Source organism: Coregonus lavaretus (assembly GCF_964263955.1).
Source record: "Coregonus lavaretus genome assembly, chromosome: 11".
In the NCBI taxonomy this organism is placed as follows: Eukaryota; Metazoa; Chordata; class Actinopteri; order Salmoniformes; family Salmonidae; genus Coregonus; species Coregonus lavaretus.
Genome location: NC_139998.1, coordinates 24,997,680 through 25,022,196, shown reverse-complemented (window position 1 = coordinate 25,022,196; position 24,517 = coordinate 24,997,680). Strand labels below are relative to the sequence as shown.

Sequence of the window (24,517 nt, the reverse complement as noted above, 5' to 3'; positions counted from 1 at the left end):
CGGCTACTATGGAAGAATTCCCATATCGCTGTTTTAATGTATAGCTACACCCATAGATGAGTTGGTGGGCTGTCTATATGGGTTGATTGCCCAGCATTTCTTACTGGACACTCTCAAAGCATCTGAGAGCAGGTTTTATTGCAAGATTATACCCATGGTTGGTAGTCTGGTTTCCACTCTGGTTTCTCCTTTAGTCAGCTTGTCTTTGTCTTATTTGGAAAGGCAAAAATGTAGTGTTGTTGAATGCAGAAACATGAGTATGACCTCTTCTGGAGTGTACAGTATAGACTCATCTAGAGTCTGCTTACTCTCTAGGTTTCTTCCTAATTCCTACCTACTAAGTTTTTTTCTTGCCACTATAACCTCAGCTTGCTCTTTGGGGGTTACGGTCTGCATAGTTGTGACAAATTTGATTGAGGTACTCATGCTACACGCTTGGTGTAGGGACCCTGGATGTATGTTAGTGATATCCAATTTGTTCCTAATTTCATGCATCATGGCTAGACAGACATTACAGTAAGGTAGAGACGGTATGCTTTTGCCTTTCGATTTACGAACTCTCTAATTTAGCCAACTCTGTTCCTTCTTCCAGATCAGTCTCCTGTGTATGGATCCTCTGAATGGCTGTTATCTAACTCCAAGAGCAGCTGTCACTCAGTCCCTTCTGAGATCGAGTGAGCGTGGAGAGAGAGATCTCAGCAGTTTCACATGAAACAAGCACTCACTTACTCCAATTGAAGCTGTCACACACACACTAGACAAGGCTACATCTCCACGTTTCAGACACTGCACCTCTTTCCACCATCCATCCGTCCACTCCTCTGCTTCAGCGAACATGTACGGCAGCGCCCGTTCCGTTGGCCCAGCGGATGCCAACCACAGCGGAGGAGGCAGAGATGGAGGGAGAGATGCAGGAAGAGATGGGGGGAGCAGCCAGGGTTCGGGGCGCTCCCCTCGTCTCCCCCGCTCCCCACAGATGGGCCACCGTCGCACCAACAGCACGGGGGGCAGCGGAGGGGGTCCAGGCGGACCGGGGGGTAAGACCCTCTCCATGGAGAACATCCAGTCCCTCAATGCGGCCTACGCCACCTCAGGACCCATGTACCTGAGCAACAACGAGGTCACCATGTCCGACCATGTTAACAAGAGCGGTCGGGAGATGACCACAATGGGGCGACAGAGGGTGACATACGGGTCGAAGACGAGCGCAGGTGGGGGTGGAGGTGTGGCAGCCAGCACGCCCAACATCGCCACGTCGGCCCCAGCCAACGCTGTGCTCCCTGGGGTGATGATGGCAGGTGACTCCTTGGCTTTTGGGGATCATCACATGGCCTCTACGGTGCCCCACTCGCTGAGACAAGCCCGGGACAACACCATACTGGACCTGCAGGCCCAGCTCAAAGAGGTCAGTAGCCCCAGTTGCAGTTATCGTAAGTCTGTTAGTTGGCCTGTAGGGGAACGCTATGGATGAGAAAAGCGATCAAATTTTTTTGGGGGGGGTAGATCAGCTTAATATTGCAGATAGATTGTAACTTCCGTCAATGTAAGCTATCTAACTTACTGAATTGCATTTATAGTGAGACTGGATGCTGTGATGTCATAAGGACATTTTGCAATGACACGTTTGACATGTACCCTACTTTGAGCAGCGCATCCAGTTTGACTTTTACTGAGTGTCCTGGCATTCCAAGGTTCTGTGTGAGAACGATTTGATGTAGAGTGTGTGTGAGTGAAAGTCAGACTGTATGTTTGACTGACTGAGTCCCCTGGTCCCTCAGGTTCTGCGTGAGAACGAGCTACTGTGTCGTGAGGTAGAGGTGAAGGAGAGCAAGCTCAGTTCCTCCATGAACTCCATAAAGACCTTCTGGAGCCCTGAGCTGAAGAAGGAGAGAGCCCTAAGGAAGGACGAGGTGTCCAAGATCACTGTCTGGAAGGAACAATACCGCGTGGTGCAAGACGAGACACAGGTTGGTGTGGTGTGGGAGATATTTTTCATCCATTTCATTGTTAAAGAAATGATTGGGGGTTAGATAATCTGATCCTAGATTTGTGTTTAGGGGCAACTTACTACCTCGAGCAAAGGGCAGGTTAGAGCCTATCGGCTGTGTGTGTGTGTGTGAGAGAGAGAGGGGGGAGATGTAGCTATAGGACAGGTTGGAGCCTATTGGCTGTGTGAGGTGGGAGACGTAGCTTTAGGGCAGGTTGGAGCCTATCGGCTGTGTGTGTGTGTGTGAGAGAGAGGGGGGAGATGTAGCTATAGGACAGGTTGGAGCCTATTGGCTGTGTGAGGTGGGAGACGTAGCTTTAGGGCAGGTTGGAGCCTATTGGCTGTGTGAGGTGGGAGACGTAGCTTTAGGGCAGGTTGGAGCCTATCGGCTGTGTGTGTGTGTGTGTGTGTGTGTGAGAGGGGGGAGATGTAGCTATAGGACAGGTTGGAGCCTATTGGCTGTGTGAGGTGGGAGACGTAGCTTTAGGGCAGGTTGGAGCCTATCGGCTGTGTGTGTGTGTGTGTGTGTGAGAGGGGGGAGATGTAGCTATAGGACAGGTTGGAGCCTATTGGCTGTGTGAGGTGGGAGACGTAGCTTTAGGGCAGGTTGGAGCCTATCGGCTGTGTGTGTGTGTGTGTGTGTGTGTGAGAGGGGGGAGATGTAGCTATAGGACAGGTTGGAGCCTATTGGCTGTGTGAGGTGGGAGACGTAGCTTTAGGGCAGGTTGGAGCCTATCGGCTGTGTGTGTGTGTGTGAGAGAGAGGGGGGAGATGTAGCTATAGGACAGGTTGGAGCCTATTGGCTGTGTGAGGTGGGAGACGTAGCTTTAGGGCAGGTTGGAGCCTATCGGCTGTGTGTGTGTGTGTGTGTGAGAGAGGGGGGAGATGTAGCTTTAGGGCAGGTTGGAGCCTATTGGCTGTGTGTGTGTGTGTGTGTGAGAGGGGGGAGATGTAGCTTTAGGGCAGGTTGGAGCCTATCGGCTGTGTGTGTGTGTGTGTGTGAGAGAGAGGGGGGAGATGTAGCTTTAGGGCAGGTTGGAGCCTATCGGCTGTGTGTGTCTGAGGGAGGAGACGTAGCTTTAGCACCATCAGCTAATCCTCTTATATGCAGCTATATGCTCACGCTTCATAGATCAAAGAGCGGTGTTAGTTTAATGGCTGCATAAGTCTGTACACAACATCCTCCTGTGTTAGAGGAATGGGAGGATGTAGTGAGCAGATATGAGAGGAAACCTGTGAAAAAGGAGCTTCAGATTGAGCTAGGGGGATGTTGTTAGAACGCTACTGTACTATACCTGCCATAGAGAGAAAATAAATAGAAAGAGCAGAACAGCCTCTTGGGGATAAGACGTAGAGTAAATAGCGTGAGGGAGAGAGAGTGCAGGCTTTTAGTTTCCTCACGTTGCTGTCTTATATGTGGTGACGGCTCACAACTTGGCATACTGAAGACAAACTTGCTATTCAGAGACCAAGGGCTCTATTTTTGGCTGCCGCTATGGCGGCGCAAGTACCAAACACACATTAGTTTGCAATTTCAGCATGGAAAAACTGGCGCTCTGGCGTTTTCCACCCCATGCACCAGGTTCAGCAATTTACCTGCCTAATATCAGCTCACTTCCGCTGAGGTGGGAGGAATGGCAATATTTGAGGTGTGTCCTTGAAAACAAGCACAAAGCTGAATTTAATGCAGCGCATATCAGGAGATTTAAAGACCAATGAAAAGCAGGTAGGTCTTAGCAGTAATGCGGTTGGTAATGGCATGGATTTTGTGAGCAGAAGCGCAACCAATCCAGCCATGACGCACAGTGCCCATATACTCATTGAACAAGAGAGGGGATGTGCTTTTTGTGCTGGTAACCCTCCTATTAATAAACATTTTTAAAAATGTTTTTTTTCCCCATTTGGTTTCACTTGATTAAAAACCAAGCATATAGCCTCCCCACACCTCAATTAATGCTGTTTTCAAGCCTATCAATAAAGGGTTTGACTCGTGAGAATGCTTTGAAATAAATCTTAATCTCCAACGCTTTATTAAAATATCAAGTTTGGGAGCAGCAAAAGAGTGAGCCAACATCCCCTTTTTATGCATTTTGTAGGCCTACATTATTTTAGCCTGCTCTCGTTTTGGGCGTGCGTAAAAACCCCTCCATATAGGCTACATGTGTCCATATGCCCATCACAATATGAGATGATGCTGGTGACCCTTGTATTTAGAATGTATTTTCCTCTAACAATTGCTTGTTTTCCGTTTCATATGATTAAAAACCGATCCCTCCGTAGGCTACCCTTACCCTAGACCTCGAGGCTATAACGAAGGCTGGTTCAACAGCAATCAGTCATGTCTTTTTTATCCTGTTGATTTTATGATATCATGATTCTGACCCCAAGCTATTTATACATATTGTTGTTGTACAAAAAGTAGTGCTTGTTTTTTGTTTTAATTTAATAAAAAAAACTAACTTATTACAATGATTCACCATCCTAGCTTTATGATGAGAACGTCCAGCTTGCATGCTATGGAATTTAGGAGCCGTCTGCTATTTCTGGAGAAGGGTGAAAGCGATCTGTAAGATGGGTCCATTAGGCCAGACCAAATTGATTCACTGTATAACGGATTTTCCCCCAGAAAAGTGAGGCGAGCGAGCGAAAAAATAATAATACAAACAAAAAAAACATTACGTGGATAAAGAATAACAGTACTTTACCACATTGTCCTAGGCACTTGTGCAGGCTGTAGGTCTAATGTGAGCTTCTAGAGTTATATTATTCCATGCGAAAACCTACACTATTTTTAACCATGAATTTAACCGACTGTTTGTTTGTAATGATGGACGTCCCAAGTTTAACCTGGACACATAATAGTAGGAATTTGCGCTGGCTTCAGCCATGACCGCATGAGAGAGAAATGAAACATTTGCACGTCGCCTGCAGGTGCGAGCGTGTGTTTCACTGTCCAATCCGAGGCTCGAACATGATCTGAGCGCGTGATCTGAGGCGGTTTGGTCTCTTGCGCATTAACTTGGGCAAGCCTCAAGGGAGAGCGGACAGTGCAGTATAAACAAAGCGCCGCATATATTAGCCAAAAAATTACTTTTTTATTTTTTTAACAAAAAAAATTGCGGGGTGTGGAGAAAAGTAAGGCGGGGCATCCGTTAAACAGTAATTTAACTTTGTCAAGCCTTATGTTTATACAACATATTTGGGAGCTGTATAAGGGTTGACATTCTCTTTATATGGGATCTTTGTCCAGCTTCTGTGAAAAGTTTGGATGTGCGTAAAACCTTCCATTGTCTGCGTTGCCTTAATATTATATTATGCCCATGGGAGCAATTATGGTGCCTTTAACTATATTTATGCATCGCCTATTTAAAACAAGTTGTTTTGATTCACATTTATTCGAATGATTCACAATTTTTAGGCCTTATCAGTAGTGAATTCAATCTTGCTTATTGACAACGTTTGGCATGTCCATGGCTCAGCCATAATGCATTTACAGTAGGCTTATCCCCTATATCAGTAGGAATGCTATGTTTAACAATATATTTCCATATTGAAGCCATGCAATTACTTAGAACAATGTGGACTGCAAACATGTTCAACATATTAAGCAAAGATGGGATAGGCCTACATTTTGTTATTTTGTTTCTGTAGGCTATTTAACAAACGAGGCTATAAAGGACTAACATTCGAATTGGAGTTGATGACAACACAGTACATAAGACAGTAAATACACAAGTTGAAGCAACCACATATTTAGCCATGGAACACGTTCTGATTGGCCAGTGAGGGGTCAAGCCTCCAACGTATTTATTCGTCAAAACCCATCCCTTTCACGCCACTGCCAGCTACTGCGCCCATAATTCCCGCAGTGAAAATAGCAACAAATATTTCTGACACACCCCTGGACCTATAGCGCTACCGGCAGTGCTAAGATTTCACATTCCGTAAGGTTTGTTAAAATAGAGCCCCAATACGCGCACACACACATTTTTACACTGAAGCTGAAGATTCACCCAGCTGAAATAGCAGTATCTCAGAACAGTATTGTGTGTCTATTCTAAGTCTTTACTTTAGCAGTCAATGGCCTTTGATTCTTATCCCCTCCTGTCTCCTTGGGGGTTGTGCGAAGTTCAATTCCACATCAGGTGCTTTAAAGAGAGCTACCCCCCCCCGCTTCTCGCCTCTCTCTCGCTCTGTCTCTACTGCTCTTCAGAGTGAGTGAGAGGAGACGCTGCCTCTGCGTTTAGGATAATGCCCAGCTCAGCACCCCATCACTGCATGTGTGAATGCTGGCAGTGGGATTTTCACACACTTGTGTGTGTTAACTAGCAATAGCAATCCTGGTTTAACAGGAGATTAACTGTATGAGAAATGGGGATCAATTCAGTTTCGGAAGGAGTGTATTTAGGAAATCATCTATAATCCTGGAAAACATGGATGATTTTTCACATCATGTTTTGGACTTCACTAATCAAATGAATGTATTTCCCCTCTGTGAACGCTGGCATCCTGACAGAAGGCATGGCTTTAATGATTAGTGGCGTGAATGGGCTGATCTGGATAATTTGGTGTTTCTTTTCCTTCCCATTATGGCCTGCTGAGTCACACACACACACACACACACACACACACACACACACACACACACACACACAAAAACACTACGAGAGAGTGGCTGTGTGAGGGGGCTGACGGTTAGACGGACAGGGTAATTACCCAGATTCCTGAGCAGTGGGGGTGGGGGGCTGACAGTCTGAAAACAGCCATCTTTAAAGTAGAGCACCCGTTGATTAGCCCTACAGTAGTGAGGCATTACATACTATGTGTGCTAATTCTCTGTAATGCCTCACTACTGTAGGGCTAATCAACAGGTGCTCTAATTTAAAGATGGCTGCTTTCAGACTCAGCCCCCCGCCCCCCACTGCTCAGGAATCTGGGTAATTACCCTGTCCGTCTAACCGTCAGTCCCCTCACACAGCCACTCTCCTGTTTTGTGTGTGTGTGAGAGAGGGAGAGATGTCTCTCTGCTGTGCGTGGATGTTTGTTTGTGTATGCAGTGTGATGTGCTATGGTTCCAGTATAAAATAGAAGACATTGATCCCCTTCATCCCCAGTGATAAGTGACTGCTATTAGTCTCTGAACGTGCGGCGAGCGCTGTAAAATGGCTGTCATATTCCATCTCCTACAGTAGCACCACTGATACTCTGCTAATTAACATCGCTTGTTACTCACTAAACACCGCTGCGCTCTCCATTTATCATGTCAGAATGTTCAATGTTAAAAATGCTTAATTGGCTCAAAGTAAAGTGGATGTATAACAGATATGCGATAAGAGAGGGAATGAATACAAAAGGGAGGGAGGGATAAATATATAAAGAGAGTGAGGAAGGGAGTGAGTGTCAGATTTGATATGTTAGGTTGGTGTTTATCGTACGTTTGACCCATATAGCATTATACTGCAATGTGTGTTGTGCTGCAGATCTATCTGTTGCATAGCTTTGCTTACTGTGTGTGGTAGCTTAGTGGCGGCAGGCAGGTAGCTTAGTGGTTAAGAGCGTAGTGCCAGTAACCGAAAGGTCGCTGGTTGTAATCCCCGAGCCGACTAGGTGAAAAATCTGTCGATGTGCCCTTGAGCAAGGCACTTAACCCTAATTGCTCCTGTAAGTCGCTCTGGATAAGAGCGTCTGCTAAATGACTAAAATGTAAAATGTAAAATGTGTGTATGTGTTCTGTTTAGATCAGCTTGCTGTATCCAATCTTTTAAACGCCTCTCTGTTGTCTCTTCTCATGAGAGGGATAGGGATCAGTGAGTCAGACTTAGTCACTGGGTATAGGAGGGGTGAGGAGGAGAGAAAGAGGATGAGGGAAGGTGTGAGAGTGACGGCAGGGTGAGCGAGGGAGGAGGGGAGTGAAAGAGTGAGCGAAGGAGAGTGCGAGTGGCAGAGGGAGGGAGCGATGGAGACAGACACTGACTTGTCTTTGTGCTGTTGTCTGAAACGCCTCCCAGATAATCCAAAGCAGAGAATAGAACACAGCATTGTATTTCTGTCACATAGCTGCTCTGTCAAATAACTGTGGCAGTACAGGCTCCAAACAATGAATGTTGGCTGATTGTGCTTTTGATCTCTGTATTTCACTGCATGGGAACGTCAGACTGTCCTGATTGAGTAGATGGTGTACTTGTTGCTGTACCCACCTATCCTTCTCTCTCCCCTTTCCTCTTCTTTTTGATAAGTTAACAAACACTTTCCTCACTCCTCCCCCCTCCATCTTTCTTCTCCCTCTCTCCTTTCCTTCCTCTCTCCACCCCCATATGACAATATGGAAGAATAAAAGAACCAAATTCATCCTTATACTCTCCTCCCTCTTATTTTATGCTGCACCTCCAAATAAAAGGTGAAAAATGAATAGATAAATAAATAAACTCTCCTCTCCCCCTATCTCTCGCTCTCTCTCTAGCACCTCCACATGACGGTCCAGGCCTTGCAGGATGAACTGAGGATCCAGAGAGACCTGAACCAGCTGCTCCAGCAGGACCCTGCCAGCCAGGGTCGTGAACTGGCCCTGAACTCTGAACCCACGGAGGAGAACTACCGGCGGCTACATGGGGACCACGAGCGTCAGGCCAAGGAGCTGTTCCTGCTCAGGAAGACACTGGAGGAGATGGAGCTGAGGATAGACACCCAGAAACAGACCCTGGGCGCCAGGGACGAGTCCATCAAAAAACTGCTGGAGATGCTGCAGAGCAAAGGTGGGTTACTGTGACACACACACACTGACCATATTAGTAATGTTCTTATATTAAAATATCTTATATAAATGACCATATTATTGTATTCCAGGGCCGTCGGCTAAGGCCTCAGAGGAAGACCAGGAGAGAACCAGGAGACTGGCTGATGCTGAGATGCACAGACACCATCTAGAGTCTCTGCTGGACCAGAGAGAAAGGGAGACGACTGCTCTACGAGAGGTGAGGGACACTGGGAGAGATGAGAAGGAGGGAGGGAGAGAGGGGAGACGGAGGAAGGTAACAAATAGAGCGGCTTTACTTGGCTCACAATACAAAGCATTTGGTATTGAGTGGTGTGTAGTAGACAATGTGTGTGAGGTGTGACATCCTTGTTCTCTTTAGGAGCTGCACCGTCGATACGAGGGAACCCCAGAGTCCACCAAAACCAAGGCTCTACAGACAGTCATCGACATGAAGGTACCTGTCTCTGTGTGTGGCTGTGGCTGTGTCTGTAAGTGTGTTTATGTCTGTGGCATAACCCCTTATCTCTCCGGTGTGTGTCAGGATGCTAAGATCAACTCTCTGGAGCGAGGTCTGAGGGACACGGAGGAGGAGGTGATGATGCTCAAGTCCAATGGCCTGCTGAGCTGTGAGGAGAGACAGGAGGAGATGAAACAGATGGAGGTTTACCGCAGCCACACCAAGTTCATGAAGAACAAGGTTAGAGGGTCACTTCCCCTCAGTTCCCATTGGTCAGAATTCAGTTTCGCTCAGTTCCCATTGGTCAGACTTCAGTTCCCCTTGGTTCTGATAGGTCAGAATTCAGTTCAGTTCCTTCCAATCAGCTCAATTCTGTAGTTGTACATGTTCTCTTCATATCCATGCCCTCCTTCCTCTCCTCTCCCTCTGCTCATCACCCTCTACTTCTCCTCTACCATTCCTCTTCTCCCCTCCCCTCTCCTGCTCTTGTTTTCCTCTTCCTCCACCTCTCTCTCTCACTCTCACTCTCACTCAGATGGACCAAGTAAAGCAGGACTTGTCCAGGAAGGACACAGAGCTGCTGGGTTTACAGACCAAGCTGGAGACTCTGACCAACCAGTTCTCTGATAGCAAACAGCACATTGAGGTCCTCAAGGAGTCGCTGACTGCTAAAGAACAACGAGCTGCCATCCTACAGACAGAGGTACATACATACACACACACACACACACACACAAAGACCCAGTATGCTGAGCGTTTGCCCTCTGCTGACCAGGTGGATGCGTTGCGTCTGCGTCTGGAGGAGAAGGAGACCACTCTGAACAAGAAGAGTAAACAGATCCAGGAGATGTCTGAGGAGAAGGGCACGCTCAACGGAGAGATCCACGACCTCAAGGACATGCTGGAGGTCAAGGAGCGTAAGGTCAACGTCCTGCAGAAGAAGGTGGGGCTCGACTATATAGCACGCTGTATAATACAATAGGATACAATGTCATACTAAGTCCTGTTTAGGAGGCGTTTTGTGTATGTCTTTTGTCTAGCTCGCCTAGTTGTGTGTGTGTGTGTGTGTGTGTGTGTGTGTGTGTGTGTGTGTGTGTGTGTGTGTGTGTGTGTGTGTGTGTGTGTGTGTGTGTGTGTGTGTGTGTGTCCAGATTGAGAACCTGCAGGAGCAGCTGAGAGACAAGGAGAAGCAGATGAGCAGCCTGAAGGAGAGAGTCAAGTCTCTACAGACAGACACCTCTAACACAGACACAGCTCTCACCACACTGGAGGAGTCCCTCGCTGAGAAGGTACACACTCTCACTCACACATACATACACACACACACACACACTAGAGTCCTGCATGGGTCAGTTTTATGGAGCTGCGCCTGCCACATCAATTCCGATACCCACCTGACATCAGGACAGGTTGTTCTCCCCGAAACGACCCACGCGCTTAGAATTGTTCCGAGAGCCGGTCCGTTACCCGCCAAATTGCATCCATTTATTTAATTGTTTTTATGACTCCAGACAGTAGGCTATTCCTTTTCCCTGCTAGACTTAATGTGTCTGCATGTCTATTCAACAGTTGGATAAAGGAAACATGCGGCACATTGATAACTCAAATAGCTTTGAAAAAGAGCCTTCTTACCTAATGAAAGCTATAGGCTTAGCCTACATAACAAAACATGACCTTTGCATTCAATATTGTTTTGATTTTCAAATAGTTTAATTGAAACTTAAATAAAGAAATGCCAGAATTGAATATAGCCTTCAAAAATAGTCAAACCTTTACCAGCCACACCGGTCAAACGCAAATTATATGGCCAGTGTATGGTGAACAAAAGTCTGAATTGCGAAAGCCTCTGCACATGGACACATTTGAATAACAGACAGTTCCCTGCTCCACACTCTATCACTGTGTGGCTGGGTCTGTCACCGCTCACAGAATGGAATTTACAACAATAAAACAAGCTGCTGGGTTTGTACAAATTGTATAAGCATGATTTAAAACATTTCCGACCCACCAAAATATAATTGTTCTGAACTGCGAGCCAACCAACGTGTTCAAGGAATGTTTTCATTCCACCCGCCGGCTGATTTTTTTTTGCGGGTCACCCGCGGGGAACTGTCAGTACCCGATGCAGTGCTCGAACACGCACACACACACACTGTCCGACTCCAGCAGAGACACATGAGCAATGTTTCTGTCCTGGGTGTTTGTGCTCTCATATGGGCTCTGAAATGACACATGATGATGATGTGTGTGTGCCTCCCCTCCTATTCTCTCCTCTCTAGGAGCGTATCATCGAGCGTCTGAAGGAGCAGAGAGACCGAGATGACAGGGAGAAGACTGAGGAGATCGACAGCAACAAGAAAGAACTGAAGGAGCTGAAGGAGAAAGTCAGTTTGCTGCAGGGAGATCTGTCCGACAGAGAGGTACACACACACACACACACACACACACACACACACACACACACACACACACACACTCAAACACACACACACTGTAGTGACACTGTTGACACATTTTGAAGAGTTTATTTCCAAAATGCTATATCATCACATTTTTATGAGTATCTTCATGTGTGTGTACAATATTACTGTTCTCAGATTTTTTATTAAAAGATTTAGAAAATGTTTGTTTTTTTGCAAAGCGCTATATATCCATTGTTTAGCTGGAGCGGAATGTTCATATCCTGTATATTTGACTGTGATATGTGGTTGTCTCACCTAGCTATCTTAAGATGAATGCACTTACTGTAAGTCGCTCTGGATAAGAGCATCTGCTAAATGACTAAAACGTCAAATGTAAATGTTTTATATATAGAGATCATATTACTGTATAGATTTTTTTTTTTTTTAATATTGATGTCACAAATGTATCATTTGTAAATGTCTTTATTAAAACATTTAGTTATTTGTTACATTTTACTGAGTAAAACCTAGCAGTACTACTTATTTATCTGAGAGTGAGGCATATACACTGAGTGTACAAAACATTTCCATGACATAGACTGACCAGGTGAATCCAGGTGAAAGCTATGATCCCTTATTGATGTCACTTGTTAAATCCACTTCAATCAGTGTAGATGAAGGGGAGGAGACAGGTTAAAGAATGATATTTAAGCCTTGTAACAATTGAGACATGGATTGTGTATGTGTCATTCAGAGGGTGAATGGGCAAGACAAAAGATTGAAGTGCCTTTGAACGGGGTATGGTAGTAGGTGCCAGGCGCACCTGTTTGAGTGTGTCAAGAACTGCAACGCTGCTGGGTTTTTCATGCTCAACAGTTTCCCGTGTGTATCAAGAATAGTCCACCACCCAAAGGACATCCAGCCAACTTGACACAACTGTGGAAAGCATTGGAGTCAACATTCCTGTGGAACGCTTTCGACACCTTGTAGAGTCCATGCCCTGACAAATTGAGGCTGTTCTGAGGGCAAATGGGGGGGTGCAACTCAATATTAGGACGGTGTTCTTAATGTTTTGTACACTCAGTGTATTTAGCATTTTGCAAAAAAACATGATTATTTGTCTCTGAAATGAAACCATCAAGTGATAGATTTTAAACAAATATGATTAGATAGTGAAAAAACACAGTATCTTTCATAACTTATTTAAACAATAAAATCTAATTTACCAACATTTCTGAAAATTTATATATAGCGTTTTTGGAATGAAACTCTTCATTTATTAACCCCCCCCCCCCTCTCTCCAGACCAATCTGTTGGACCTAAAGGAGCATGCATCGTCCCTGGCCTCCTCGGGGCTGAAGAAGGACTCCAAGCTGAAGAGTATGGCGATCTCTCTGGACCAGAAGAAGGAGGAGTGTTTCAAACTGGAGAACCATCTTAAGAGGGTGAGATGTTGCCTCTAGGCAATGATCTAAGGCCACTTGTACTTACTTGTGTGCATGCGTGTCTGACTGTGTGCGTGTCTGACTGTGTGCGTGTCTGGCTGTGTGCGTGTCTGGCTGTGTGCGTGTCTGACTGTGTGCGTGTCTGACTGTGTGCGTGTCTGACTGTGTGCGTGTCTGACTGTGTGCGTGTCTGACTGTGTGCGTGTCTGACTGTGTGCGTGTCTGACTGTGTGCGTGTCTGACTGTGTGCGTGTCTGGCTGTGTGCGTGTCTGACTGTGTGCGTGTCTGACTGTGTGCGTGTCTGACTGTGTGCGTGTCTGACCATAGAAAATAAAATGTGTTTTCAGGCCCAGAACGCAACGTTGGAGGCCAAGGCAAACACGGAGCTGTCAGAGCGCATCACCTCCCTGGAGCAGGAAGTGACCCGGCACAGAGAGGATTCTGGGAAGGCTCAGGCAGAGGTGGACCGGCTGCTGGAGATCCTGAGAGAGATGGAGAATGAGAAGAATGACAAGGACCGCAAGATCAACGAGCTGGAGAGGTGTGTGTGTGTTTCTTTCTCTGACCCTGACTCTGCTTGTTTGTGTTTGTTTGTGTCTGGCTCAGTCTCTGTAAACAGCAGTTTATCTATATAAATGTGTACCTGGTCTAATGTAGGTGTTTTCCTTTGAAATACCACACGGTCCTCCTCTTCTCCTTCCTTTCATCTCATCTTCCTGCTCTCTGAATCTGTTTCTCTCTCTCCTGCCTTCTTGTCTTTATGCTGGAACTCGCCTGTCTCCTCTCCAGTCAGTCCTCCAGGTTAGTAACATGTTTTCTACATGGTCTGTCTACTGGCTGGACTTCCGCCCTTTCCCCCACCAACCCCTCTCTTTTACTCTCAATTGCTTTTGCTCTCCCTGCCTTCTCTCTCACTTTCACCACTCTCTTCACTTTATCCCGCTTAATCTTCACCCCCCCCCCCCTCTCTGTCTAACACCCTCTCCCTCTGTGATGCTCCAGTGGTATGAGTGTAACCTTATGGGACTGTCTGTAACCCAGTCCTCCTGTGTCCCATGGTGCCTTGCAGGCAGACCAAGGACCAGAGTAAGAAGGTGGCATCCCTGAAACATAAGGAGCAGGTGGAGAAGAGTAGGAACGCCCGACTGGTGGACGAAGCTAAAAAGAGAGAGGACAACATCTCAGAGAGCTCTCAACAGATCAAGGTAAGGCACGGGGGGGTGTATGGATGTGTGACTAATAACAACGCTGGTAAAGAAAGCTCTTCTTGTTGCACAACATTTTGTTCTACATAAATATCCTTTATTAAAAATGTATTTATCTACCTCAGTCTTCTCTCCTCCTCCTCTCCCATCTAGGACTCTCTGCGGTTGAAGACTGATCGTATCGAGGAGTTAGAGGAGGCTCTGAGGGAGAGTGTTCAGATTACAGCAGAGAGAGAGATGGTGCTGGCACAGGAGGAGGCTGCCAGGAACCACCAGGAGAAACAGGTACACACACACACACACACACACACTTAACACAAGTACACACACATGCACAAACACCTGTAGGAGGTGCTGGAGATGAAGTAAGACGCACACACACACACACACGCAACACAAGTGTACACACGCACAGACGTGCAACACAAATACACACACATGTACAAAGCTACACAGACACACACAGCTTCTATATCCTTCCTCTCCTCTCATCCCATCTGCTGGCTACGTTTCACTCTCTTCCTCCCTGCCATCCCTCCTTTTCTCAGTTTTCTTATCTCTCATTTTCTCCTGTTTTCTCTGCTACTCACTGCCTCTCAGAAGCTCTCACACAAACCAATGCATGAGTCCAACCACACCCACTTTAAGTGGTCTAAGGTATGATGCAATGATCCCCCTCTGTTGTATTTCCCCTTTGGATCAGTAGCTCTTCAGACCATATTATCATGTTACCATTTACCTACTATTCACTTTGAAATTACATGGTGTAAACTAAACTAGAACCTTCTGATACTTGTTTCTAGTAACGCCAGTCTGTAACTAGTTGGTAATCAATGAGGATACTAACAATGCACCCCAGAGAAAGTCAATAGTTATTATTTAGCAATAATGGGTTGTACTGTTAACCATGTGACTTCTAAGTAAATGGCAGTTCAATGAAAGTACTACAGTGAAGTCGTACCTTTATTGCTGTTTAGATCTGTCATTGGAGCCCCTTGTTGTACATCCAACACCTCAGTGGGGTTGGGTCCAGAAACAACCCCTAGCCCTGTTCACCATATTGCTGGTCTATTACCCATCAATCCGTTCAGATTGACACTAGTACCTAGGGGTTATAGGGTGTAAGAGCTAGTGCCAAGGGGATATGGTGTAAGGCAGGGATCATCAACTAGAGCAGCCGCGGGAAGCCCAAACAGATGTAATGTTTTACTAAAACATAATCATTTCAATCCTTGCTTGCATTTGTATATGATCACGTGTCTATCTATTATGCGTGGGAATACTTGGGAACAGATTGCCAAAATTATATCCCTTGGAGCTGATTTCCTGGTGTTTTTCCAGTGTTTTATGTCCAACAATGAACATGAAAAAAAAAGGCAGCCAGATTGGGAACCCTGGTGTAAGGGCTAGTGCCAAGGGGATAGGGTGTAGGGGCTAGGGGTTCTTTCTGGACAGTTTTCAATAACATACAACCTCCGATGGCCCTCCCTCTTTAGTGTGCCTTTGATTGACAGCTCATCAAAATGGATCTGTACTTGAGGAAGGTTATATGTCTTTGAATGATAAACACATCTCATACATTTTCATCTCTCTGCTTGTGTCTTTGTATTGCCTTATTTGTATTATGTGTGCGCAGATTGAGGAGCTGCTGGGGGCCATGGAGAAGGTGAAACAGGAGCTGGAGTCTATGAGGGCCAAGCTGTCATCTACCCAGCAGTCCCTGTGTGAGAAGGAGACCCACCTGACCACGCTGAGGGCCGAACGCAGGAAACACCTAGAGGAGGTGCTGGAAATGAAGTAAGACATGCACATACACACACACACACTGTATATACACCTATTCCATTCCCTCCACTTTCACACTTTACCAAGTCACCAGACATCTTGCAGTCAGGTAATGCTGTAATACAGTCAGGTAATATAATATCGTGTAGATCAGGGTTTCCCAAACTCAGTCCTGGGGCCTCCCAGGGGTGAACGTTTAGTTTTTTGCCCTAACACTAGACAGCTGATTCAAATAATCAGCTCATCATCGAGCTTTGATTATTTGAATCAGCTGTGTAGTGCTAGGGCAAAAGCTAAAACATGCACCCCTGGGAGGCCCCAGGACCGAGTTTGGGAAACCCAGCTGTAGATGACTCATTCTAAAATGCCACCCTGTAATAACTCCTTGGTGCAGACAGGAGGCGCTGCTGGCAGCCATCAGTGAGAAAGATGCCAACATCGCCCTGCTGGAGCTGTCCTCGTCCAAGAAGAAGAAGACGCAGGACGAGGTGGCTCTGCTAAAGAGAGAGAAGGACCGTCTGGTACAACAGCTCAAACAGCAGGTAGGGAACATTCCCATGTCACATGACCTAGGTCCGGCCACATAGGCCTCTGTAAAGTCACTTCCTCTACTCATCTCCTTCACCTGAAATGGGGAGAGACGAAACAGACCTCAGATAGTTTATAGGTATAGCTTTTAACTTTGCAGCAAGTGTCAAAATCAAAAAGTAGGCAGCCATAAACTTCTCTCGGCACAGCTGTCTGCTCAATGCACCATGATTTGGGTGGCGGTTAAGAGCGTTGGGCCAGTAACCGAAAGTACGCTGGTTCAAATCCCCAAGCAGACTAGGTGAAATATCTGTTGATGTGCCCTTGAGCAAGGCATTTAACCGTAATTGCTCCTGTAAGTCGTTTTGGATAAGAGCATCTGCTAAATTACTAAAATGTAAATGAGTATGCTGGTCAAAAACATCCCTTTAGTCTCTCCCCTGAAATCCTGTTCTCTCTCTCCCTCTCCTCTCCTCCTTCTCTTCTCTTCTCTTCTCTTCTCTTCTCTTCTCTTCTCTTCTCTTCTCTTCTCTTCTCTTCTCTTCTCTTCTCTTCTCTTCTCTTCTCTTCTCTTCTCTTCTCTTCTCTTCTCTCTCTCTCTCTCTCTCTCTCCTCTCTCTCTCTCTCTCTCTCTCTCTCTCTCTCTCTCTCTCTCTCTCTCTCTCTCTCTCTCTCTCTCTCTCTCTCTCTCTCTCTCTCTCTCTCTCTCTCTCTCTCTCTCTCTCTCTCTCTCTCTCTCTCTCAGACTCAGAACCGTATGAAGCTAATGGCAGACAACTATGAGGACGACCACTTGAAGACCGCCGCCGACCAGACCAATCACAAACCTTCTCCAGATCAGGTGGGTACCCAGTCAACCAAACAGAATCATATTTTTTGCAGTTGAAGGCAATCTAGATGCTGTTATTGTGATAACATGTGTAGCTTAACCAGAATAGACAACTTCATATACTGGAGAAAGATTATCATGGCCGGCCAGCTCATTAGGCAGATTGATGAGGGCGGTATTTTCTGAGCTAAACTGACCAAGATGCACCTCCAACAACAACAAATAAAACCTCACATAATTCTGCCCAAAAACAATGACAATTTCTCTCAACCAGTGGCATATAGGCTTTTTAGGTGAGCACTGATGCCGCCCTGTTAAAAACAGTGCCCACTTTGTCAAAGGCAGGGGCGCAAATGTAGCTTGTCCATGCCCAGCGCGCCTCTCCAGGGTGCCGTTGGAGAGACGCTTCGCCGCTCCACCAACGTTCCGTCAAAAAAAGTATCTAACATAAATAATGTAGCAGATATAGGGTAGGGTTTCTCAAACTCGGTCCTGGGGCCGCCCTTGGGTGAATGTTTTGGTTTTTTCCCTAGCACTACACATCTGATTCAAATAATCAAAGCTTAATGATGAGTTGGTTATTTGAATCAACTGTGTAGTGCTAGGGCAAACACCAAAACGTGCACCTAGGGGGGGCCCCAGGACCGCATTTGGGAAACCCTGATATAGGGTATGGTAAAAAGAGTACAGTGAGGGGGAAAAAGTATTTGATCCCCTGCTGATTTTGTACATTTGCCCACTGACAAAGAAATGATCAGTCTATAATTTTAATGGTAGGTTTATTTGAACAGTGAGAGACAGAATAACAACAAAAAAATCCAGATAAACGCATGTCAAAATTTTTATGAATTGATTTGATTTAATGAGGGAAATAAGTATTTGACCCCCTCTCAATCAGAAAGATTTCTGTCTCCCAGGTGTCTTTTTATACAGGTAACGAGCTGAGATTAGGATCACACTCTTAAAGGGAGTGCTCCTAATCTCAGTTTGTTACCTGTATAAAAGACACCTGTCCACCGAAGCAATCAATCAATCAGATTCCAAACTCTCCACCATGGCCAAGACCAGGATGTCAGGGACAAGATTGTAGACCTACACAAGGCTGGAATGGGCTACAAGGCCATCGCCAAGCAGCTTGGTGAGAAGGTGACAACAGTTGGTGCGATTATTCGCAAATGGAAGAAACACACAAGAACTGTCAATCTCCCTCGGCCTGGGGCTCCGTGCAAGATGGAGTTGCAATAATCATGAGAACGGTGAGTAATCAGCCCAGAACTACACGGGAGGATCTTGTCAATGATCTCAAGGCAGCTGGGACCATAGTCACCAAGAAAACAATTGGTAACACACTACGCCGTGAAGGACTGAAATCCTGCAGCGCCCGCAAGGTCCCCCTGCTCAAGAAAGCACATATACATGCCCGTCTGAAGTTTGCCAATGAACATCTGAATGATTCAGAGGAGAACTGGGTGAAAGTGTTGTGGTCAGATGAGACCAAAATCGAGCTCTTTGGCATCAACTCAACTCGGCGTGTTTGGAAGAGGAGGAATGCTGCCTATGACCCTAAGAACACCATCCCCACCGTCAAACATGGAGGTGGAAACATTATGCTTTGGGGGTGTTTTTCTGCTAAGGGGACAGGACAACTTCACCGCATCAAAGGGACGATGGACGGGGCCATGTACCGTCAAATCTTGGGTGAGAACCTCCTTCCCTCAGCCAGGGCATTGAAAATGGGTCGTGGATGGGTGTTCCAGCATGACAATGACCCAAAACACACGGCCAAGGCAACAAAGGAGTGGCTCAAGAAGAAGCACATTAAGGTCCTGGAGTGGCTACCCAGTCCCCAGACCTTAATCCCATAGAAAATCTGTTGAGGGAGCTGAAGGTTCGAGTTGCCAAACGTCAGCCTCGAAACCTTAATGACTTGGAGAAGATCTGCAAAGAGGAGTGGGACAAAATCCCTCCTGAGATGTGTGCAAACCTGGTGGCCAACTACAAGAAACATCTGACCTCTGTGATTGCCAACAAGGGTTTTGCCACCAAGTACTAAGTCATGTTTTGCAGAGGGGTCAAATACTTATTTCCCTCATTAAAATGCAAATTAATTTATAACATTTTTGACATGCGTTTTTCTGGATTTTTTTGTTGTTATTCTGTCTCTCACTGTTCAAATAAACCTACCATTAAAATTATAGACTGATCATGTCTTTGTCAGTGGGCAAACGTACAAAATCAGCAGGGGATCAAATACTTGTTTCCCTCACTGTATGTGGCCTTTTCTGTAGCCTACAGGCTGGAGATAAAAATGTATGACAATGTAATGAGATGGACACTTTTCACATCATGAAGGTTTCTCTGATCAAATAGCTTAACCTAAATAGCACCCAATCAAATAAAACATGTGCTGTCATGTTAACAAACAATATATCCTAAAAACAGGACAGTTCAAAGTAAAATGGACAATATGGAATGGACAATCACAACTGTTGTCCAAGAGTTTAACCCCATTGTCATGATCTGTTGTTTCAGGTTTGTATCGGTAAATTTTTGACGAGCTGATCATAGCGAAAAATAAAATACTTCTGCATTTCCAGCTGTGTAAACACATTGCAAATAGGCTCATGATAACTCCTGATAAAGTTGGGTAGCTGATATTCAGAGCTTAAATAACCAAATCGATTAGTCACGGGAATCAGGACTAATAAAGCCAATGCAACGGCCTGTTTTACAAATGCTAGGCCTACCACATGGATGGGCATTCATAACACGCAGACACTGTAGCCTACACCCCAGTAAGCACGGACCGACGCCTTTTGGACGTCTTTTTTTGGTGCGGTCCAGACCAGCCTTAATTTCCACGTCCACGGACATTGGATTTTGGTCCGGTCCGGACAAAATCGGAACCAATAATAGACATTTATGTTTGGTTCAGATTTTGTCTGGTCTGGATCAGCCTTGATTTGGCCCAAACATACTTTAATTCAAAACCAAAATGAGCCTGATTTCAACATCGGGAAAATACGTATTTTCAACATCCGGAAAATAAGTATTTTGTACTTTCCTTCAGAACTGAAAATTAACCTGATTTCAACGCCCGGAAAAATGCCTTTTCAACGTCCTGGAAAATATGTATTTTAAACGTACGGACAAATGTAATTTCACCTTTCATTCAGAACCTAAATTAAACAATTCAAATCTTCTTCAGCACCTAACCCTTTTTTTCTCTTTTACACACACACTAACCAAGTGTTCTTTTCTAACGCTGCGATTGGCTAAACCATCTGTCCAATAGGATGATGAGGAGGGTATTTGGGCATAGCCAACCCCGTGCCCCCCTCCCCTCTCTCTCTCAGCCATTTTGTTCAGAAGGGTGAGAGCACAAATGAACGTCCGAGTCATCTGTCCATTTTTCACCTCCTCCCTGGCATGTATGCCCGTCTCTCACTCAATCATCAGTGTGTCCCGTTCTGCTCCTCCATTTTGTTTTGTTGTCCGTTTCTCCTCTCACCATTTTATGTTGGTGCAGTGAGTTGGTCCATGCAGTGTTTGGTACATGTTGTCTGTTCTCATATTTGTCTTTTCTGTGGGAATGATATCTCCGTTGTTACTGGATGGTGTTTCAGTGTTTATTGTCTGCCCACCATGTACTGTAGCTTGGACACTGTCTGTGAACAAATGGGTCAATCAAATAGTCAGACACACACACACCGGACACACTTCTGTTCCACATACCAGACTCCACAATCCCATCTCCTTGTGATCTAATGAATGTGAGATGCAGCCTTGTTCCTCCTCCTTCTGCATGCTTCATTCTTCTGGTTTAGCATGGTTTAGTCTCTGAACACACAGGGACCTAATGTAATTGTTCTTATCTCTCTTCTTATATCTCTCTCTCTTATCCAACTGGCTCTTCCATTTCGTTCTCCCTTTCCTGTCCCCCCTTGCATCCCTCCTCTCCAGATGATCCCCCCTCTCCTGTCCCTGAGTGAGAATCGCAGTAAGCTGAAGCTCTACATCGCCCACCTGACTGACCTCTGCCACGACCGAGACCCCAGCATCCTCAGCGTCCTGACCCCACCCCCCCACTATCACCATGCCAACCCACCAGCCTGGGAGGAGGAGCTACACAAGATGACTTTGGAGCAGGTAACAGAGGAATCCCTCTAGTGTTTTCTCTCTCTTGTTCCCTCTGTCTGTCTTTCTCACCCTGTCTTTATCTTTCTGTCTGTGCTGTCATATCTTACTCTTAACAGGAATGAGTGAAGTTTTTATCACCTCGAGAGATGGTGGGGAAGAGTATGCTAACTCATTATCTCTCCCTCTGTCCCTTTCTCTCCCCCCTCCCTTCCTCCTTAGTTGGAACTGGAGTTGGAGTTGTGTGAGAAGGAGAGCGGGGAGCTGCAGGAGTATGCCAACTCAGTGCTGCAGCAGATCGCTGACTACTGCCCTGACATCCTGGAGCAGGTGGTCAACGCTCTGGAGGAGTCCTGCTGAACTCTCACCTTTACAAACCACCCCCAGATGACCCCAGGACCCTGCATGAGCTTCAGACAACCTTCCTCCCATCTATCCACACATGATCTTGGCAGAGGGAAGACTGAGCAATCATACTACACCCCCACATGCCCAATTCTCATTCCTGGGGAGATTCACCAGCCTGAGGAGATGATGATGATGATGATGATGATGATTAACTGATGAAGAACAGCCACACAGTGGGCTAATGGTGGAGGGATGTAGATGCAGGCCAGTCATGGGTTGTGTTCAGTAGTGCACATCATACCAAAACATTTTGAAAGAGAAAACAAAGTTCAGGTAGCACCTCCCTGTTTCATTCCTTTCAAAAGGTTTTCTCAGTTTTCGTCCCTACTGACACAACCATTGTTTTCTCTTTGTATCTAAACCAGTGTTTTTTTCTGAATGGTGGGGGGTCGTGGCATGAAAATGTTTAGAAACTAGTGATTTAAACAAAAACATTTTTTATATATTCAATGTTATTTCCACTGTTTGACATTCAGAATCTCTTATGTGAGTTTCTGGACAACAAACCTTTTCCCATTTTCTCTCAACCACCCAACTAGATCCATGGAGAGAGAGCGAGAAACCCTAGCTGAGTTATGCTGACTAAATGTAGGGCTTTAGCTCTGGCTGACTTACTGCGTGTTCTGTGAACGGATCTTAAGACATAAGAGGGAGGAATCCTAACTCAATATCCTAACTTGAACTTCCACACACATCTCCCATTGACATCAATGTCTGATTTACGTCAAGTAAGGATTTGGACCAGAGAGGGATGGAGAGAGAGAAACAGAGAAACCGAGAGGAAAGTGTGGTAGCAGTTGGTTTTAGATGGTTTTGCACTCAGCACCCCCTTATATATGAGGTATGCAATGTTAGTTTCTTTTCAGAGAGTCATAGCCACTGGTACACTTCTAGTAGTGCACCGCAGGAGGTTGGTGGCACCTTAATTGGGGAGGACAGGCTTGTGGTAATGGTATCATGTGTTTGATGCCATTCCAATGACTCCGTTCCAGACCTTATTATGAGCCATCCTCCCCTGAGCAGCCTCCACTGTAGTGCACTGTATGGAATAGGGTGTCATTTGGGACGGCTTTGAGTGTGCAAAGGGATCAGTACTGGACCTAAATGAGGGACCTTTTTATTCCTCAGTTCTACTGGTGCTACAGCATGACATAAGACATAAAGAGATCTAATCCACCAGCCATAGGATCTCATCCAAAGTTTCTATAGATATGACTTCATAAAACATTATCATTGTTTAATTTTTGATTGATTTATGTTCCCTGAGATTGATTTTGTGCATTTTTCCAAAGCTTCAGAGCTACGGTTCTTCTTGTAATGAAATGATAGTGAATCATAGTTAAAAGGATATGAAAGTCCCTTCCCAGTGGGTTTGAACTTTTTAAAATCAATTTGTAAATGACTCATTAAATACGTAGTGACTAGGGTTGAATATTTTCCCAGTATTTTAGAAATGTTCCATCCCGAGAATAAATCACCTTTCTCCTGGGTAACCCGGTATTTCCCACCAAAACCGGAAGTGTAATTCAAAAGCATTATAAAGCATATATGTTTGGATTTGATTAGAGCTTTGATCAGCATGAAAATTCAAACCTGAATCTACCTGAGCCTGATGAGCCATATATGAAATACATTTTAAGAGCCCTACATTAACAACATTAAAGAGCCCAAGCCCAAAAAAGCCCAAATGATTGTGCCATTATCCAACACATGTATGATATAGGCTACTGCACATTATGCACGACAGAAAAACATAAAAGCCCATAGATGTAGCTAGCTATATGCTCTCTTGGGTAAATACATGAAAATAGCTCCAGTAGGCTAATCTTTTTGAGTGTGAACTGTGTTAATGTATTGTAATATACTGTATTATATGGACTGGAATTACGCACATCTTTGAAACCATGATAAAGCAGAAGAGAAAATGTGATTCTGGTGCAGCACATGCGGTCTACAAAGTTACAAGTATAGGCTAGCGAATTTGATTTGAATTTTGAAATATAATAGGGCCTATTTGTATAATTAGTGACACATATATTCAGTAGCAGTCAAATGTTGGACAAACCTACTCATTCAAGGGTTTTTCTTAATTTTTACAATTTCTTACATTGTAGAATAATAGTAAGACATCAAAACAATGAGATAACACATATGGAATCATGTAGTAACCAAAAAAGTGTTAAACAAATCAAAATATATTTTATATTTGAGATTTTTCAAATGGCCACCCTTTGCCTTGATGACAGCTTTGCACACTCTTGGCATTCTCTCAACCAGCTTCTTGAGGTAGTCCCCTGGAATGCATTTCAATTAACAGGTGTGCCTTCAAAAAAGTTAATTTGTGGAATTTATTTCCTTAATGCGTTTGATCCAATCAGTTGTGTTGTGACAAGGTAGGGGGAGTATACAGAAGATAGCCCTATTTGGTAAAAGACCAAGTCCATATTATGGCAAGAACAGCTCAAATAAGCAAAGAGAAACGACAGTCCATCATTACTTTAAGACATGAAGGTTAGTCAATACGGAACATTTCAAGAACTTTGAACGTTTCTTCAAGTGCAATCGCAAAAACCATCAAG

The 24,517-nt window shown here is 45.1% G+C and overlaps 1 protein-coding gene across 2 annotated transcripts; it reads left to right on the top strand.

Annotated features, from left to right (window-relative positions):
- The first annotated feature begins 784 nt into the window (after positions 1-784).
- Positions 785-23,428, top strand: LOC311136787 (ELKS/Rab6-interacting/CAST family member 1-like). Of its 2 annotated transcripts, none has more exons than XM_084171065.1 (19): positions 785-1,405; positions 1,779-1,967; positions 8,448-8,739; positions 8,831-8,958; positions 9,121-9,195; positions 9,283-9,438; positions 9,734-9,901; positions 9,974-10,141; positions 10,350-10,487; positions 11,478-11,618; positions 12,905-13,045; positions 13,394-13,587; positions 14,116-14,251; positions 14,405-14,536; positions 15,888-16,048; positions 16,431-16,578; positions 17,310-17,405; positions 21,357-21,542; positions 21,753-23,428. In XM_084171065.1, the coding sequence occupies exons 1-19, from the start codon at positions 836-838 to the stop codon at positions 21,888-21,890; spliced, it is 3,357 nt and encodes a 1,118-aa protein (XP_084027191.1). In that variant the 5' UTR covers positions 785-835; the 3' UTR covers positions 21,891-23,428. The 2 variants fall into 2 exon arrangements, with proteins under 2 accessions (XP_084027191.1, XP_084027190.1); XM_084171064.1 differs by having other exon boundaries at positions 9,283-9,522; positions 9,737-9,901.
- The last annotated feature ends 1,089 nt before the right edge of the window (positions 23,429-24,517 follow it).